This window comes from Crocodylus siamensis, chromosome 6 (assembly GCF_052110815.1).
Source record: "Crocodylus siamensis isolate JL-2025a chromosome 6, ASM5211081v1, whole genome shotgun sequence".
NCBI classification, from domain to species: Eukaryota; Metazoa; Chordata; order Crocodylia; family Crocodylidae; genus Crocodylus; species Crocodylus siamensis.
Window position 1 is genome coordinate 25,712,450 of NC_143400.1, and position 19,327 is coordinate 25,731,776.

General features: G+C 51.4%; 2 protein-coding genes across 2 annotated transcripts; both read right to left on the reverse strand.

The window, feature by feature from the left end:
• Positions 1–416: 416 nt before the first annotated feature.
• LOC149861847 (cathepsin G-like) lies at positions 417–4,007 on the reverse strand. Its single transcript, XM_090053653.1, has 5 exons — positions 3,945–4,007; positions 2,536–2,692; positions 1,187–1,331; positions 775–1,035; positions 417–566 (listed from the first exon to the last, which is right to left on the reverse strand). The coding sequence occupies exons 1-5, from the start codon at positions 4,000–4,002 to the stop codon at positions 417–419; spliced, it is 771 nt and encodes a 256-aa protein (XP_089909779.1). The 5' UTR covers positions 4,003–4,007.
• Positions 4,008–11,765: 7,758 nt separating this feature from the next.
• Positions 11,766–12,701, reverse strand: LOC149861848 (olfactory receptor 4N2-like). The gene has a single exon (XM_090053828.1). It carries the CDS (start codon positions 12,699–12,701, stop codon positions 11,766–11,768), a length of 936 nt encoding a protein of 311 aa, XP_089909954.1.
• Positions 12,702–19,327: the final 6,626 nt, after the last annotated feature.

Sequence of the window (19,327 nt, forward strand, 5' to 3'; positions counted from 1 at the left end):
CCTTCATTATACCCTTTGTACACTGGGGAAGAATGGGCCCGGTTTACCCTGGACTAGACCCGGGAGTGAAGGGGATGTTTCTGGAGACAGCTCAGAGAAGCCCTGGAGCACCCCGCAGTCAGCCCAGGGCCCAGCTCTGAGCCTAGGCATTTTCCTTTTCACCGATCAGGAGGCTCTGTGATAGCATCCCAAGGGACCAAGGGTTGCATGTTTGCAGTAGACGAATGTGGGGACAATATGAGACACACCGGCTCCAGCGCCAAGCACAGAGGCGACAGGCCCTCCCGCTCCCACGTTTATCCATCCAAGGACTCCCCTGGCCTCTTTGGCCCCTGTGTTGCCCTGGCAGATTGTTTCCAGCTGGTGCAGGGTGATGGAGAAATTGGGTGATGTTGGTAGATGCTGGTAGCTCGAGCCTAGGGCTTGAGCTTTTTAAGCTCACTCTGAATCCAGGGAATGAAACTGGAGACTTTTGCAAACACTTGAGGGAAGGCCCTTCTTCGGCGTCCGTAGGAGAGGATGCCGTGGGCTGTCCCGTTGCACACCAATGCTCCCTCAGCATCAACCTGTGAAATAAAGCCAGCGGTGAGATAAGCCTCATTGCATCCTTCTGTGGCAGAGACGGGATTCGCCTCGCCTCTCTGGAGGACGACCCCCGGGCTGTGTCAGCCCTTGTTGGGTGCGATAATGAAACCAATCCCGGTGCAGTCTGGGCCAGCACCCACAACTTGGGGTCACTGTCCCCCGACTTCATGAGCCAAGGAACACGCTTACTCTGAGAGTTGCTCTCTTGCTGGAGGAGTCCCCTGCGCACATCTGCACCTGGGCATTATACGTGTAGAAAGCGTTCTCGCAGACTTCATCACGCCGCACGAGCAGGGCCACCTGCAGCAGCACGTTCGAGGGCTTCCAGTTCCACAGGCGTCTCCCGCCCCAGCCGACCACACTGCACACAGCTCCCGCTTGCACTGCTTCCCCTGCAGCAGGCAGGCCGATGAGTTGCACTCGGTTGTTCAGCCTGGCCTTTTGATCCAGCTGCCATGGAGAACAAAACCACAGGATCAAAGACTCATCCCACAGAACAAGGAAGCAGCCTGAGCTCCTGCGGGGTGGGATTATGTGACGGGGCTGGACCCTGCAGCAGCCCGAGGTCACTGGGGACAGGCTAATACAAGGAGGGAAGTACCTGCAGCAGCATGATGTCGTTGTGTTTCGTTTTCCACCTGTATTTAGGGTGCACAATCTGGTGACGCACTTCAATCTTCTGTGAGTTTGCTTCTGACTTCTGGCCGCTGTGGGCTCCCAGCACCACAGATAACTTGTTTAAATCCCTGTGTGGAAATCTCAGGATACTGTAGCTGTTCAGGCATTGGAAACAGGCTCTCTAGAGCATTTCTCTGTGGATCGTATGCTCTGTGACCCCTTTGGGGTGCTGTGGTCCAGATCCCATTGCAGTTCTTAGGGCTTAAGCACCGAAGTGTGATCTTATTCCACCTTGCTCAGAGCCACTGTCACTGGTGGACCAGGGCTCCCATCCCCTACGACCCCTTTAGTAGATCCTGGAAAGGGAATGCAATACGGGCTCTTTTCCCTGGAGGGGCAGTGGCTCTGGTCTGGCTCCAAGGTGGGCAGACTGGCCAGCTCAGGGAGGTGGAAGTGAGACACAGGGGAGGATCTAGGAGTGTGAACCAGGTGGCAGATAGTACGGCACACAATCGTGTATAATGCAACATGTACTGCTCATCCAGTTAAAGAGAAGCTAGGTGCTTTGCTAAGATGCAAGGGGCTAGCACTGTGTTATTCAGTTTATGATCAAAGGAAACCACACATCACTTCTGGAATATCCACTAAGTTGCTAGATTATAAAGGAAGTTTAAAAAGCAGAACAAACTAGGGAAAAATAGGAAACAGTCAAAAGATATTGTGTCATTAGTCCTTTAGTTTGAATAGTGCAACATGAGGACCGTTAAAAAAAGGAGTGGGTTGTTAACACCTGTGAAATGGAGAGAGATAAGCAGGAATCGGGGAGGTTAATGAGGCATGAAGTCAATTTTCAGCACTGCCTGAATAGAAATGCTGCTGCCTCTCCCAGGCAGATAGATTTGAAATTTGGGTGGAGCAGGAGTCAAAGGAGGGTGCAGTTGCACCCCTGCACCTCCTGGTCCCACCAACACCATCCTCGATCCAGAGCCGGGGCAGGGGTACTGGTGGCTCAGGGGTTGGGATGGCTTTGCTTTTCACTGTAGCGGGCCGAGGGTGAGAGCTGCACTGCTGGGGTGATCAGGGAAACTTGTGCCTGATAGCAACCTCACAGCAGTGCAGGTCTGCCATGTCCTGGAGTGTGACGTGACAGGTCCCCAGGCAGCGGAGAGCCAGCTGAGTGGTCCTGTGTAGTTGGGGCAGGTGGCAATGCAGGGGGCTTCCAGCTGTTTGATGGCTCTTGGTGGCCTCCAAGGAACAGGGTGGGTCACTTTACCACTAGGAACTGGGTGTATTCTTGGACTGATCCCTTGGAGATCGGGTGGGATTCCTCACCTGAACCTGACATAACAATGAGCTGCCGTCATCACCACGTCTTCCCGGATCAGGAATCCTGCACATCTCTTTCTCACATGCCCAAATATTTCTATGTTCACGGAGGCCAGGTAGGGAATGGAGTTATTTGCAATTTCACGTCCCGCAATGATCTTGTCTGGCATAGAGACAGGAAAGAGGGTAAAGTCACCTGCCTTGAGACAGCATGTGGCTCTGAAATCCACCCCTCCATGGTCTTTCCCCATCTCTAGATCTCAGAGGGAAGTTGTTAAAGGCTCTCAGCCCTGAACTCTTGCCATCCCCACCTGGGAAACAGAAACTGGTCTCTCATACGGTTTGCAGATGACACAGAGATGGTGGCAATGGTCAGTAATGCAGAGTATGAGCATTGGCACAGAGCGCTCTGCACTGCCTGATAATCTGGGCACAAGGAGAGAAAGTGCATTTTGATACAGCTGCATGTAAAGTCTCCTGTTTAGGAGACTTTACATGCAGTCCTAACTGCACTGCTGCAGTCCTAACTGGAGGGGGACTCGGTCCTGGGGAGCAGTTACTTTAACTGGGACGGGGGCCTTCTGGGACAATCAAGCTCCCGGGGTGATGGATAAGGAGCAGAAGAGGACAATTTTCCCCAAGTGAGCTAGTGATGGCAGCGGGCTCTTGCCAGCTTTTCTGTAATAGCATGGTGGCACTCCTACCGCTGTGCAGGGGATATAGCTGGACTCAGCATATCAGGAGCAGCGTGTGGAGATGATCTCAGAGCTTTTCAATTTTCTTGTCAAAGGGACCAAGCAGCAAGGTGCAGGGAGGTAGGATTTGTCTAGGGAGGACGCCATTCCTTATTAGAGCTAATTACGAATTTATGTTCCCAAGGCTGTGGTAAGGATGTAACAGGCTCACCAGCAGGACCTCTCTCCCAGCACTGATTCACTTTGGGAAACCCTTCCCAGAGAGTGAGATCCCAGGGAGAAGGAAGGCTAAACCTCCACAGTCCAGACCTATTTGACCGTAGGGTAAAAGAGCCCAAATATGGCTCTTGGTCTGACCCTGAGTGGACAGGCAAGGTCCTCTAGCCAGGGACTACCAGCATTACCAGTCCAAATCCACAGGCTGGACTGCAGCCAACACTCAATGCTTCTGAGGAAAGCCTAGAAACATCCTGACACTTGGGAAGAGGGCAATGAGCAAAGCCCAGAGGCATGGGAAATACCCCCAGTAGGCCATAGGTACGGCTACCCCTAAATCGTCCCCAAACAATGGCTGTTCAAACTGCTCTTGAACACCTCTAGCTGGGTCACCAGCAAGGAGCAATAAAGACGCTTTTGACTCTGAGGAGGAAGCCGGATTTGCAAAGACCCCTGGCCGGCTGGCATTTGTTCCCCGTGGCCCCAAACCCAGTCCACACTCACCGTCCCCAAGTGTGGAGGGCAGGAGCAGAGCCACAGGCAGCAGAAGCAGGAGCAACATCTTCCCAGTCTGGGGAAAGCAATAACCTGAAGATATAATAAACACCAAAAGAAAACCTCCAAATCACATTCACACGCCCTGAGAGAAAGCTGGCGTCCTGTGGGGGCCTTCACGAACCGCCAGTGGAGTGTGTTGAACGTTAAATCACCTGGCCATGCAGCTCTGCATGGGAATTTGTGCATGTATTTGTGCATGTGAACCTGTGTCAGAGGCGAGGACAGGTTTGAACCCTGTCCTGGGTTTCTTTTCCCCACCAGAGGGCGAATGGCAGAAATTCCTCTTGAAACTGGGAAGCCTGTTGTCGACCTGAAGCCCAGTCGTAGGACCTTGAGGAGGACAAATGCCAGGGTGATGGGCACAGAGAAAGCATCTGAATACACGGGATTCATGCTCCTGTGCAAAGCATTGTGGGAGTTTTCATCCCCATTCCCTTCCCACAGTCCCCAGCGGCATCTCACAAACTGAAACGATGATGAAGGGGGGCATTGGGAGCTGAAGAACGGATAAAGTGTTAGAAACTGTCCTATTTTACAGCATGAAACAGCCAAGTATTTCATGTTAATGTATCGTCGGCTACCTTCTTGGAAAAAATTGTACCAGAAAGCTTTTTAATATTTCTTAAACATGCAGGGGGAAAAAAAGAAAGAAAATCATTAAAATAATCTTAAAAGTAAGGAGCTCCTTGTGATAGTATCCCTTCCTCACTGTCTCTGGTTGGATCAGCACCCTCATATGAGACATGGGCTTAATAGTTGGGGGAAAGGGGAAACCATTCGTTGAGCTGGGCTGGAGCTGGTGTTGCTGTCAAAGTCCAGTCCATTTTCTCAGGGGCAAAAGCAAACAGATGCACCCAGAAAAGGGAGAGGAAGGAACAGCAATGAGAGAAACTGCAGCTTGTGTCTCTACTCCCTGTCTTCCCACTGCTGAGGGACCACGGGCCTGCCTCAAGACCTGCCAACCTTGCATCAGTCCCGATCTGTCGCAGACATTACTTTTATCTACGATCCCTGGTTATGGGCCCTTGGCAGCGTAGCAAATCCTCTACACACAACAGAAAAGGTGAGAGATGAGGCACAAAAGAGACAGGAGGAAGGGTGCGCGGGATGTCTGGCATTGCTCAGGCCGTAAAGGGGGGAGGTTGTCATCAGAGCCTTTTTCTGGCCAAGTGGAGAGGGCAGTCAGCTTTAGGGGTAGGCGAACCGGGTTCACATGCCAGCTGCAGTTGAGAGCTGGGACTTTAACTGGGGTCTTCGCCATCCCAGGTGAGGCAGTCACTGCTGAGATCTTGGCAGTTCTGGCCCAGCTGGTGCTTTCTGGACAGAGGTTTTTACTATGGGCCAAAAGAGTGTTTCATTAACACTGATCTGTTCTGCTTCTTTCCTGGAGCTTTGCCTGTCCTGTGTCACTACCGAAATCCCTTGGGCAGGCAGGGCGGGTGCTCAGCAGCTAGGGGGGCTGTAAAGCTGGAGCAGCTTGGTTGCTCTTCCATGAGCAGAAGGGCACTGATAAATAAGGACAAAATGATGGTCGCACTAGCTCAGGCTAACCATTGATGCAGCCCCCCACCCCAAGCCCCAGAACTGATCCTGTGACTTGCCTGATCTCTCTGTCTCCAACCCCCTGCCTTAATTCCCTGCCTTGCATCTTATTGGAGGCTTTGTCATCATCTTCTTTATTGACCCATGCCACCTCCCCAAGCTTTGCCCTGGAGTGGATCCCAGCTCCTTTCCAGGGTTAATGAAGAGATCCAGCCTTTTACGTGGGCGTCCTGCAAACCCCAATTTCTGCACCAGCGCTTGGGGGGATGCTCAGTGCTGCTCCCAGTGAGACCCTACCTGCCTCTACACACAGACTGGGGGTAGCACTAGTGCTCTCAGTGATGAGGCTCACAGGGGAGGATCCCACTGGCTGGAGGAAGGCAGGATGGAGACACCCCATAGATAGCAAGTTCCTTGGGCAAGAACTCCCCCCAAAGAGAAGCAGGCAGGAGACAACCTGTCCCCACCATAGATCATGGTCTGGTCTCTAGATGGGTGAAAGATGAGTTCAACTCCTGATGTAAGAGATGGATGATCCTGTCCCCAACATTTAGCACCAAGAACACCAATACCAACTGCTTCAGACAGCGTGCACGCACCCGCACATACACACACGCACACACACACCAGTTCCCACCAGGGGATCGGTGTCCTGCCGGATAGCACTGACGCTTCTTGCCCATGTCTCTGTGACTGCAGAGAGCAGCTATGTCTCCTCTTACCTAACCTTGGAGCTGCCAGGTGGGTCCAAACCTCTGTTGAACTGGAGATCTTCCTCTGAGCTTCCATCACTGTCAGGTGCACATTATATGGACCTTGGCTGGGCAAGAAACTAGGGATTTTGGGAGGGGAGGATTAGTAAATCCAGATGGTGAATGGGTTCTTTGCGGGAAATAGTTTTCAAAGGAAACAGCTGTTAAGTGAGGGGGGCAGAGGATGAAAGAGAGACAACTAGCAAAGCCCTGCAGTCTCCAGCTAGTCCTGACCTTGACTTCCCCACAGATTCCCTTTGATCTCCCTGTGCCAAGTGCCTGCTGCCTGGTGCTTGATCAGGCAAGGAAATATCAAAGGAAAAGTTTAGCAAGTCCACATGGTGAACAGATGCTTCTAAGAAGCTGGCAATAAAAGGCAACGATTGACAAAGTGGGAGCAGGCCATGGCGAAAGAGAGACATCTCCTATGATGGCCCAGCCCTTACAAGCAGATGCTGTGCCCCTCCATCCTGATCTGCATCGACTTATTACCCCAGCCCCAGGGGTAGCGCACATGGTTTCACCAATGCCCTGCTGCTCCCTCTGCCTCTCCAGCCTGGTGCTCCCCAGAATACAGCTCTGCTAGCAACTCAGTCTTGACTTGAAGACTTGCTGTCATCTCGGTCTGTGCACAGCTGTGCCAATGAATGTTTCTCCCATCCCTATTTGAAGAAGCCTGGGGCTGGGATAGCAGGAGACTGCAGGCCAGGATTGATCGAGATGGGCAGAATTGATACGGAGCAAGTCCAGGGCCAGGATGGAAGAGGCAGGAAAGCTTTCTGGCCTGGAGTCTTCTGCCCTGGTAGGGTTAGACATCTAATTGCAGAGTCCGGGTGTCTGGATGGTTGGAACAAGCGAGCCAGGGAGCTGCACATGTGTAGCTTCATGTTTAGCATCAGCTGCTGAGCCACCTTTTTGTCAGAAAGCTTTCTAACCTGCACTTAAAAACTGCCAATGGTGGAGACTCCCCCGTCTCTTTTTGCAATTGCTTCCTGTGATTAATCACCCTCCTAGTGAGACCTACTTAACCCAACTTCAGTAGTCAGTCCCAATCTCCATAGCTGCAATTTCAACCCATTACTTCTCATCCTCCCTTCCTGTGGACATAGAGAGCCATTGATTTCCATCCCCTTCACTACAATGTATTTTGAATTTGAAAATGGTTATCAAATCACCTCTTTGTGAGCATGTCTACAATGTTCATTGATGTGCCGTAGTACTGCACATTAAATTTAGTACCTGTATTACCAGGTACTAAATCAATGCTTAATGCACGATTTTTAAGTGATCATATTGTGCAGTAGCTCAACACTACTGTGAATTAGCGTATTAGCATGGGTTTTGCCATGACATGCTAATGCACAATGTAATTTGGTTACTGTGCATTTAGCATCTTGTGTAGACATGCCCAGTATATGGTTTTCTAGACTAAATAGCTCCAATTCTTCCACCTTTCCTCATATGTGAGGTTCCCTAGACCTGTAAATCTTTTTTTGGCATTCTCTTCTGGACTCGTTTTAATTTCCCCCTTTCTTTCTCAAAGATTGGTCCCTAAAACTAGACCCAGTACTCCAGACGATGTCTCACCATTGCTGAATAGAGTGAAAGAATCACTTCCTGTGGCTTGCAGATGGCACTCTTGTTACAAACCATACAGCATGTGATTAGCTTTTCTTTTCAATCATATTGCATTGTTGATGAGCATTCAGCCTGGTTTCTATTATCAGTCCCAAACTCTTTGCACCAGAACTGGAGCCTGGTCACTCTCAATTTGGTATTTGTGCATGTTATTGCTTCTTTGTAAGGATAGCACTTTGCATTTGGGCTTATAGAGTGCTATCCTCTTTTAGACCAGATTACGGAAAAACTGATTTAGGCTGGATTCTGAGAGTCCCAGAAAGACAAAGGGGGAAAAAAAAATCAGAAAATGTCTGTTAGAATAGATGGAAAATGGGAGAAAACCCAGGAAGCCTCCCAAAACACTTGCTGCTGGCCAAATTTCCTCTTCTCCACACTGGTCCTTTCGTTTGTACTGTCTTGTTACAAATTACAACTTCAACTTTTACTTCACAGTAACAGGCAGCCAGATACAGGCACTCACAGACATGTGTTATCTCGTACTCTGGGTGTAACCGATAAACAGTCAGGCACAAGATCTGTTGCTTGTCTCTTTTATCAGTAGCCGACTTACAAAGAAGCCTATAATTGGCAGGGTTATAGGGTTAGGATGCTTGCCAGGTTAACATGCTATAAAGATAAGTTCACAGGGCCAACCTATAATAAACAGACTTGTAAAAAGCTTATGGCATCAAGATACACAATAAAAAAAAAAGGAATTGGGCAGTAGGAACACTTGCAAGTTACAATCCAACTGCAAGAGTCTACAGAGGTCCTGTGTGAAGTGGAGAGGCCAGGCTGGTCCCCAAAGCAATAAACAGAGCTGGTGTCCCAGGAGGGGAATGAGTGATGGGGTGGGGGCTGGAAGTTGGGCTCATTCCCATGTGGACCAGCCTTTCCACTGGGGGAGTGCTGTGTGCGGCTGCCTAGGAGGGTCGGGAGGATCAGGATGGGAGAACAAGCCAGGACTCTCTCCAGCATCCCACATACTCAACAGTTCATGTCCCTGCCTTGTGCTCAGTCCAGATCCAGCCACCTTCTGGGAGTATCCCATCTGGGTGGGAGAGGGCTGGGCACTGGGGGCAGGACCGGGTTTCCTGTGTCCGTGCAGGGTGGGACTCAGGATCCTAGGGAGATGTACCCGCTGCTGCGAGCAAAGAGTGCCTTAGTGAGCAGGGTCGAGGGCAGAGGCTTGTGGCAGTGACTCAAAGGAAGGGAAGTTGGAGCCTCAGGCATGATGGTAGGGGTGGGGACCAGGCTGGGGTGGGGATGGAGCAGGTCGGTTGGCCCAAGGCAAGGACCAACCGACCTGCTGGAGTTGCTGAGTGAAAACAGACATTGGGCAGGGCAAGGAGAAGCACCCACAGCCCAGAAGTAGTCCTGACTCCCAGACCCCTGCTCTAAACCACTAGACCTCCGTCCTTTCCCCGAGTAGGCGATAGCATCCTGACGTCCTGGCTGCCAGCTGCCCTGTGCTCTTGCACAGTAGCCCCATTGCCTTCCAAGAGCTGGGGTACAACACAGAACGTCTTGGACACGGGCCCCACTCCAACACAACAGATGCCAGTCCCTTCCCTGAGCTGGTGCTACAAGCCCTGCAAGCCGCCGTTCCCACCCTTTGGAGCTGAGGACAGAGCGGCGGCATCCAAGCTCCCTGCTCCTTTGTTGTACTCCAGTAGGACCCAGGAGTCCTTGTCCCACAGGCTAACCGCTGGGCCTCACGACCCACAGACTCTGAGGAAACCTAATCATCTTGAATCCCTATTCTGTAGCCAGGAGACAATCTGATTCTACCTCTGGCCCACACACACGACCCGCGTGCCTGCCAGAAGGAGCCAAGCCCGTGTAGAATCAGTCACAAAGAGGACCCTCACCTCAGTCAGGGACAGTGCGATGCCCTGCAGAACGGGGCCCTGATTCTGCTTAGGGTCTGCATGCTGCCTGGCCTAACAAGGGCCCCGATTTCCGTGAGTCCGTGTAGCCCCCAGTGCAACGAGTGCTCTGATCCTGACTGGTTATTCAAAGAGCTGCTCAATGCAGCTTGGCCTGTTCATATGAGGAAAGTTCCCATCATGGGTTTAACATCACAAACACAAAAATCCCCACAGCAGTACTATAACGTATAGTATGAGTACTATACATCCATAGTGCGTTGTGTACTCTTACCCTTTATTTTGAATGCTTTTATTAGAAAGGTCTGAAAAGTAATTTTAAAAGTCTCTCTCTCTTCTCTGGACTTCTTGGACATGTTCTGCCTTTCCCTCTCACTCCCACAGGCAAAATTGCTGGCTTCCTCCTTCTCCCAAATCAGAAGAGAGGCAAAGCTAAGCTCTGCTGTCAGGCGCAGTAGATACAAACTCTAGATCAGGGTGCCATGGCACCAGAGGTGCCTTCAGGTCCTTTTTCAGGACCTGCAGGGTGCCATGTACCAGTGGTAACACATAGGGGGTGCATGGGGGTGCACACACACCCCCTGAGAGTGCTGGTGCACCCCCTGACAAGCTGCACTCCCTGCTTAGGTGATGGGGGAGGGGGGTGGGCACGTAGGAGTGCTGGTGCCCACCCTGCGAGCACCAGCCGGGGAGTGGGAGCGCCAGACATTGCGCCGTGGCCACTTCTGGGAGCGCTGCAGCCACTTCTCAGGCGGCATGATTGGCTGTAGAGGACCCTCCTCCCACCAATCAGTGAGATTACCCATTGGGGGACCCCTGCCCTGGTCGCTGACTGGTTGCTGGGGGTGGGCATGTGCCCCTCCTGACTAGGGTAGCATCAGTCACTAATGCCATGTACTGTTAGCGTAGTTAGGTGTGCAAACACGATTCATAAGAAAAACCAGAGATTTCAACAGGAATCCATAGTGTGAAAAACATTCTGACACACTGTGGTTGTTTTGAGTTCTTTGCAGCAGAGAATTGTTTTATTGCTTTTCCCTACTCAAAGAACAAGTGAAAACTAAGAGGTGGGATTTTCCAAAGGATGCTGTGGGTCTAAGGAGGGGATTGTTAGATCTAAAAAAGATAGTGCTCTGTACTTCTATAAGTATAGAGCCAGCACTCTATACTTATCCACAAGATTGTCAAGAGGTAGAATGACCCAGTAAACACTTAAAAACGGTACATCATTATTGAATAGATATTAAAGGATGATGATGTTAATATTCCATAGATACTACAATTACACTTTTTTCTGTAGAAACCTTGTTAATGAGTGAGTCACTCATCCCTGTGGTCTCATTAGTAGGTGTACTGGATTCTATTGACTTTGATACATGCTGGCTAATTTGTCACCTGTTGAAGTGTAATCAGTCGTTTCTAAAAGTACAAGCACCCTAATGCAAAAAAAGATTCAGAGCTGGTAATCACTTGGCTTGAGAGGCACTGCCCTATGGCCGCTCTAGAACCTGACAAGCTAGATGAGGCTCACAAAGTAACGGCAACTCTTCAGCTTTTCATGGCTAAGCAAGCCATAGACAATCGCTCGTTCCATTTTGCAGAATTATCTTCAATTTTACCAACGAGTGCATGTGAGTGTCCAGAACACCAAATATTTTACTGCTGTACTCCCATCATAATCATGTAATTCGACTGTGTGGTAAGAAACTGTACATACAACTTTTATCTGTATAATCCTGCAGCTCTCATATAGTGCACCGGCATATATACAGTTTGCTTTCAGAATTTCTGAAATATTTGATGGCTTGGCTCTGTGCCTGCCTCTAATTTCTAGTGAAAGCATGCCTTGCTCTGGATCATAAATCCTACAGCTTTATTATAGACTTTCTGTGCCTTCAAGCACATCAGAATCTGGCCTCCCCATCAAAACTATTTTCAGTCCCTTCAGGGTTTTATTCTCCGTTCTAGTTCCCTCTCCAGGGCTTGTGTTTGTGCATTAGCCTATTCATAGCACTGAGGATCTCCCTGTTCCTCAGCGTGTAGAACATGGGATTCACAAGGGGGAAGACCACGGTGTGGAAGACGGCCACCACCTTGTCCATGGGGAAGCTACGGGAGGGCCGGCAGTAGACGTAGATGGCTGGGCCAAACATGACAAAGACAATGATGATGTGGGTGACACAGGTGGAGGCTGCTTTGCTCTTCCCATGGGAAGAGCTTGCCCTGAGTCGGACCAGCAGGGCCCCGTAGGAGATCAGCAGGAGGAGGAAGCTTACTAAAATGACCAGGCTGTTATTGATGAATATGATAAATTCAAGCTGGTAGGTGTCAGCACAGGCCAGCTTGATCACCTGGGTGACGTCACAAAAGAAGTTGTCCAGCTGATTGGGACCGCAGAAGGGGAGATGGATGATAAGGATGACCTGGATGATGGAGTGAGTGAAACCCCCTGTCCAAGCAGCTGCTACCAGGGTCCAGCAGACCCCCCTGTTCACCACAGTGGTATAGTGCAGGGGCTTGCAAATAGCCACGTACCTATCAAAGGCCATGGAGATCAACAGGAAGATCTCAGCCCCCCCCAAGAAGTGGAGGAAAAAGAGCTGGGCCATGCAGGCCCTGTAGGAGATAGCCTTGCGTTGGGAAAAGAAGTCGACAAGCATCCTTGGTGGGGTGATGGAGCAGTAGCAGATGTCCAGAAAGGCCAGGTTGGCTAGGAAGAAATACATGGGGGAGCCCAGACAGCGGTCCCTTTGGATAGTGAGGATGATGAGGATATTAGCTGGGAGGACCAGCGAGTAGAAGATGAGAAACAAGATAAAGAGGAAAAATTGGACTTCTTGGGTCTGCGCTAGTCCCAGCAGCACAAACTTCACCACTTCTGTGCCGTTCCCCTGCTCCATCCCATCAGCGTGGAGTCCTGTAACACACACAGGGGTCGGTGATATTTATTATTCATTGTCATAAGCAAGTGGCGGGGGGCAGCTTCATCTAGTCTGTATTTCCTTAGCTTGCTAATGAGGACGTCAGGAGATGCAGTGTCAAAAGGCTTGCTAAAGTTACGGTATACCACATCCACTGCTCTCCCCTCATCCACCAAGCCTGTCACTTTATCATAGAAGGAAATCAGGTTGGTCATCCATAACTGACTTACTTTTGGTCAATCCATGCTGACTGATCCTTACCTCCCTATTCTCCCCTAGGCGCTTCACCTGCTTCATGGTCCTTCTGGGTACAGAGCTCAGGCTGAGCAGTTCATAGCTCCCCACATCCTCCTCCTTCCCCCATGTAAAGATGGGCACTATATTTGCCCTTTTCCAGTTATCTGGGACCTCAGTCTCCTCACCTGGGATCCCAATCTACATGAGCTCTCAAAAGGAATAGCCAATGGCTCCTAAATTACCTCAACCCATTCCTTCAGTACCCTCAGGGTATCCCATCCAGCCCTGCCAACTTGAAAGCATCTAGATTCTCTAAGTGACCCCTGACCTGGGATGCCATGACTTGCTCTATCTCTGCTGCCAACAGAAGGGAGGGTTTGGTCATCCCAACCTTCATCTTCAGTGGGGAAAGCCAAAATACGTCCTGGTCCCTAACAATCCTAGTAAGGAGTGAAAGGGAAATGGATAGCAAGATAATAGCTCTTATTATCAGCCCTCCCAATTCAGGGATGACTCAGTTAGGGCATCCTGGGCTAGTCTCAGCCTGTGGAGCTATCAATCAAATACGAGGCAAATGCATGCAACCCACTCAGTCAACTTATGTCTGACATATTAAACAGTTATGTAAAAAATGCCCAATGCTTCACCACAGCAGATTTTTTTTTCCAGAATAGAATATACATTTGGGTAACTAAACTATAAAACAACCCTCGGTATATAGCACGTTTAGCTCTATTCTTTTTTTTCTGTGAATATACATGCCTTTTATAAGCAGAGCACAATAGTCAAGAGAAAGAAAGCGAGAAAAAGGATTGGGAAATGAGGAGAGAGAAAGAAAAATTGTGATGGGTGGAGACTCACTCTGCATTGCCTTCACTGGAGCGATTGACCTCAGGACGCTCCCCTCTCCATCCTGCCTCCCGGCTGGTCCCAGCGATCTCTTTTCTGCCCAGCATGCCTAGCTCTGGAAGCACTGTTCCTGGGGCTGGCAGGGATGGGCACAGCTGCAAATTAGCACCAGGGGGCTTATTAGTGAGCGAGCACAAGCATGTAAAGCCATGACTATAACCCCCCGGGAGGAGTGCGCTGGGGGAACAGTGATCTTAGGCACTCTAGACCAGGAGGATGGCTGGGGGAACAGGTTGCTGGGGCTCCAGCCAAGACAAGGCTCCCCTAGCAGGGAGTGCTGTGGAAACCCCTCTGCATGGGTCTAGGAAAGAAAATGCTTCAGGCAGGTTTCACAGTTTCATAATTGTTTGAGGCTGGAAGGGACCTTACAAATCATTGGGTCCAGCCCCACTGCATTTGGGCAGGGAAGATAGCTGGTGTTTCAGTTTGTGCCTCAGCTTGGGCATTGCCCCGTCTAAGTTTAAAGAATTTGTGCCGGGACAATGATCCAAAATGGCTCCATAATACACTTAAGGTCCCTACACCATCAGTGGGTGCATCGACACGTGCCATTCAGGCGACATGATAAACCCTGGCAGAGTTCGTGTTGGTATCAGCTGCTCTTGGGTGCATGTGCCCCGGGACCATTGCAGTTTGTGCTGGGGTGGATCAGTCCTGGGCTGGCAGCAGGCCTTGGGGCTCGGCCTCAGGCTCTGGACAGCAAAGGGGCTGGCAGAAGCAGAGGATCTGGCCCCTGGCTGGCTGGGCTGACCAGGCACAATTAACATGCCCTATCAGTGTCGTGTGCTTTTAGGTGCAGTTATTTTCACTGCCATAAGATAGTACTATCCCTGACAGTGCTATCTTATGCACCAAAAATTAGTTTGCTGCAGTCTAATAGCATTGCACGTATAGGCTGTGATGCTTTACGTTGCAGCAAATTAACCTACTGCACAGTTCAGCGCAAGCATAGATACACCCACTGTAGAGGTGCAATGCTGTGTCTCGGTTTGGAGGTGTTGCAACCCAGGCTTTGCTCAATAGCCCAGCAGTTGTTGGCCCTGTCCAGGAAGAGGTAGTAAGGTTTGTGTTTCAGGACCTCATCAGCCTGAGGGGGTCTGACCCACATCTCTCTCTTTGCAGAAACATGTCTTTACCCCCCTGGGTGAAGAATTGGCTAAGGGCATCCTCCGCTCTTCAACTGAAACTGCAAAGCCAAAAGTGCAGCAGTCCTGGGACCAGGAGGCTGAGCAAGGGGGAGCCAGCTTGTGTAGACTAATATTTCTGGCATGCCCAGGGCAAGTGCAATCTGGGCCCTGGTCCTTGCTTGCAGGACAGGTTCTGCATTTCACAGTAACAAGTTCGAAAAAAGAAAAACTAGAATCCTCTTAGCACAGCCTGGCACCCAGGACTGCCACTCCCTTGCCAAGGGCATATCCTCTTCCCACGCACCTGTTATTGTTGACCCAAGTGCTTCCCCAGCCAAGTGAGAGCGCGATCTTGGGTGAGGAAGGAATGAACAATTACTCCTCCGTGCTAGTGTGCACACTCAGAGACTGCTCTTCCTGTCCCCTTACCCCAGCCTAATCATGGTTGACTGAGACCCTGCAACCCCACCAGCCTTGAGAGCACAGGAGCAGCAACCCCTCCTTATTCACGTGTTATGAAGGAAGGGCATTTTTTCCCTTTTTGTTTTTTTCCTTTGGCAGGGTAGTGTATGTGCGCATATGTGCATGTGTGTGTGCACTTGTGTATGTGGAGGGCAGAACTGAGGGGGGACATGACGGTATCTGCTTGGGTGAGTCCTGTCTCCACAAAAGATCATCCTTGCCCACCGCACCCACCCGCAAGACCCCAGAGCCACACACCTTGGCCCCACTGTTTCCTACCCGCCAGCTCCACCTTGTCCTCACACCATGAGCTGTCCGCTAACTACTCACTCATTCTGTACAAGGGTTTGTACTTCGGAGGTCATACCCCTTTCCAAAATTGAACTGCCTCTTGTGCCCAGACATGTTACGATCCAAGAAGACAGTCATGCTTTCTTCATACTCCTACAGAAGGGTGTAATTAAGTCCAATGACAAATGGAGAAACCAAGACACACCAAAGGGAAATAGTTTGCTCACGTGCATTAACACAGTCTGCACAGAGGTCACAGAGACCTTATTATCCTGGTCTGCAGCACTAAAACATGCAGCTCTGGAGCCCATGGTCCCTGTGAACCAAGTGCATTAAGATGAGCCCTACTGCAGAGCACAAGCACGTCTGGATACCTCCCCGCTGCCCCCTGCATCAGGGACGGCGGCAGCAGGCGGGAGGGGGAGATGGTGAGTGGCACCGGAGGGGGTGTGGATCTGTCTGAGTCCTGGTCCCAGTCCTGCTCTGAGCTCACAGACCTGGTGCCCTGGGGAATGGCCCCCACCCTGGAGCAGACTCTTCTGTTCGGGGGTAAGCCGTGCTCCTGGTGAGAGCAGACCCCTGTCTGGTCCCTGTCAATCCTCCCCTTTATCCCGGGACCCCAGGGCTGCAGGGAGGTCGTGGCCACAGCCAGGGGCAAGGACTGACCCTGTTCCTTCAGCTGAGCAGGGGCCACGTGGAGCCTGGGACAGGTTAGTCCTGTCCCCAGCTCTGCCCCCAGGGAGCCTCAGCACGGAGGGAGCTGGGCAACATGTCCAGCCTCCAATGCCGCACAGGCCAGGGTAGGACAATCCCATGACGCTGCCTTGCCTCCCCTTGGTGAGTGCAGCTGTTGGACCCTCCTCCTCCCAGGGTGTTGGGGATGAAGGGTGGGATGTTTTGGGGCCCCAGGGGCAGGTGCATTGGTAGGCAGACCTGGGACACTGAGGCAGGGGAGGGGGGAAGTGGTGACAGGTGTGGGCTCTTCTCTGCACACTGGATCTCCTGGATCCTGCTGCATCACTGCGAACCCCTTGTGCAAGCAACACAGGTGTCTAATGGCTGGGCTGAGGATGGTAACTTCCGGAGAGCGCTGCGATCGGACTTTCAGCAAAAGAAAGAGGCCGAAAAAGGATGATCGGGAGTCAGGACTCCTGGGTCCTCCGTGCAGCCTGGGGGCGAGGGTCAGAGTGGCTGTGCTTGCAGTGAGGGCGAAGGATGGAGAGTGGCCAAGTCAGGCCAAGGGCTCCTGGCAGGCTGGGCTGGGGCTCAGCTGCTCCGTGGGGGGTCAGAGCTGGGCCGGTTTCACATGCCGGGTGGGCATTTGGAAGTCAAGTCCCTAGCCAGGGCTTCAGGCAGGGTTGGAAATGCAGCCGTGATTGCTCTGGGCCTCAGTTTGCCCCTGTAAATGCCCTCGTGTGCCTCGTGCACATAACCAAGGGTGTGAGGCCAGAGTTTGGTGCGGCTCCCAGCACTGAGCAGCACAACAGGGGCCCTGACCCAGCTGGGTCTGTGCAGCCCCCAGCACAAGGGGGGTCTGGTCTCAGCTGCGGGCTGCACGGTGCTCGGCATAATGAGACCTCACCTTAGGCCATCGCGGTGTAGTTGTCAGCACCAGCTACAGCTCTCCTGTCTCTAGGCGATGAGGATCAGGTCGTAGTGCTAGGGGGTTGGGGGCACAGGTGTGGCTTTGAAAGATGGGGAGCAGGATTTGTGGTGGGGGAGGTGAGGGGAAGGGGTTTGGGTCAGTGCCAGAGCAGGTGGTTAATCCATGTCCCCTGCCCCTTCCCCAGTGCAGGTGGATCGAGGGGATGTGAAGGAGCCCTGTGTCCAAGGGCTCCCCATGCCCCCTCCATAAGATGATGTCTACTGCACTCAGAGGATGTTGGCCAAGAATATGGCCTTGGGCACTTCCAAGATCATCAACACCTTCATCCACGCTGCCTTACCAAGAGTGGACGCTATCTGCAGGGGAGCTGGGAACAACACACACAACAGCTACTACTATAGCTACAGTGACTTTCATGTCACCAACAGCACTTTTGTAAGAGGCTCCCCTGCAAAAGACTGTATGTACAGGGCAAGGTCCAATACCCAGAGAATTTGCATTACCTGCACTGAAAACCGGTCTGTGCGCTACAGCCCGGTAAGCCAGTGCTGACTATTAATCCCGCACGGTCCCACAGCTTTTGCTCCCAGTGGAGGCCCCCATTGCCAAAGCCTCTCAGCCTGGCCCTCTTCCTGCTCCCTCCTAGACCCTTAAGCCAACTCATTTAGGTGCCTAATCGTGGTGTCCAAAGCTTAGGGCACACATACGTGTACTGGACATCTGCTCTGATGCCTGTTAATTAGCATGCATCGGAACAGGTTTTATCAAGCCTCCTGGAGTGTGTTAACACGCTCCAGCAGCCTTTTTTTGTCAGGTCTATTCAGCGCCTCTGCACTTCAAAATGGTGGTGGGAGCATTTTAACTAAAACTAGTTGAACGAGCTTTAGTTCAAGCACCCGCACAACTATTTTGAAATGTGGGATGCTGAGTGCATGTGTTGCGGTGGGTTGTTTAATTAGAGAGGCTCTTGAAGCTGCTCTAATTAAAGCACCCACGTCCTCCGCCCTGGAGCACATGTATAGACGCCCTGAATGTTCAAATTCCAGCTCTTTGGCTGCCCTCGGTGCTTGCTCTGCACTGCAGCCTCCCCCTCCCCACTGTGTACCCACAGGAGGGGCTCGAGCCTGGCGGAGAGCAATTGCCCATCCCGCTGCTGACTCCTTAGTGTTGTAACCATACTTGGTACCAGCTTTAGGTTTTGCCAGTGGGTGATTGCAGATGTAACACTCCCAAGCCCCCGAATATCCCCCAAACAAACCAGTGCTTTATTTTAAACTCAGCACGTTCCCACGCCAAGCCCCACACATGCCAAGAAGAGGCAGCGTGTTCCTTAAACCTGTCTCTGCAGTGTCTGTAAAGATAGGGTGCTTTAGTTGGGGGGTTGGCGTTTTTATCTAATAGCTGATTGAATAGCTGGAGCCTGGTGGAGAGCTCAGCGCAGGATTAAGTGCAAACTGATCAGGAGCTCAGGGCAGAACAGCTCACCCTCTCGGTCCCCAGGGGCTTGTGGGGAGCATGAATCATGGGCTGCAATCAGGGCCCTTTCCTATTTAGGGTGGCATTCCCCTTCCCTTAGCCCCAAGGGGAAGGAGGGGGTCATCCTCTCCTGGCCAACGCCAGTCCAGCGCCATAGGCTGCAGCCTGCATTTCTGCCTCCCAGCAACGGTGAAGGAGACTCTTCCCAGGCCTTCAGAGCAACACGTTCAAGGCCGTCTTTGGATTCGTGGAAATACAGTAGTCAACCTCAAAGGTTCATTTTGTGATTACTCAGAGACAGGCTTTTGGGGCCTTCTGCTTTCTCCATGCTTCTTCAGCTTAACCCAGAGTTTCTATTATTTACTTACACATTTACAGCAACAATTTAAAAGCCTGATCTTTGTGTAATGGAGGACGTGTATGCAAGATGAAGGCACTTATGCCAAGTGATCCTTATGACAGCTCCAGCTGCACTGTTGATCTCCTTGAGCTTGTGA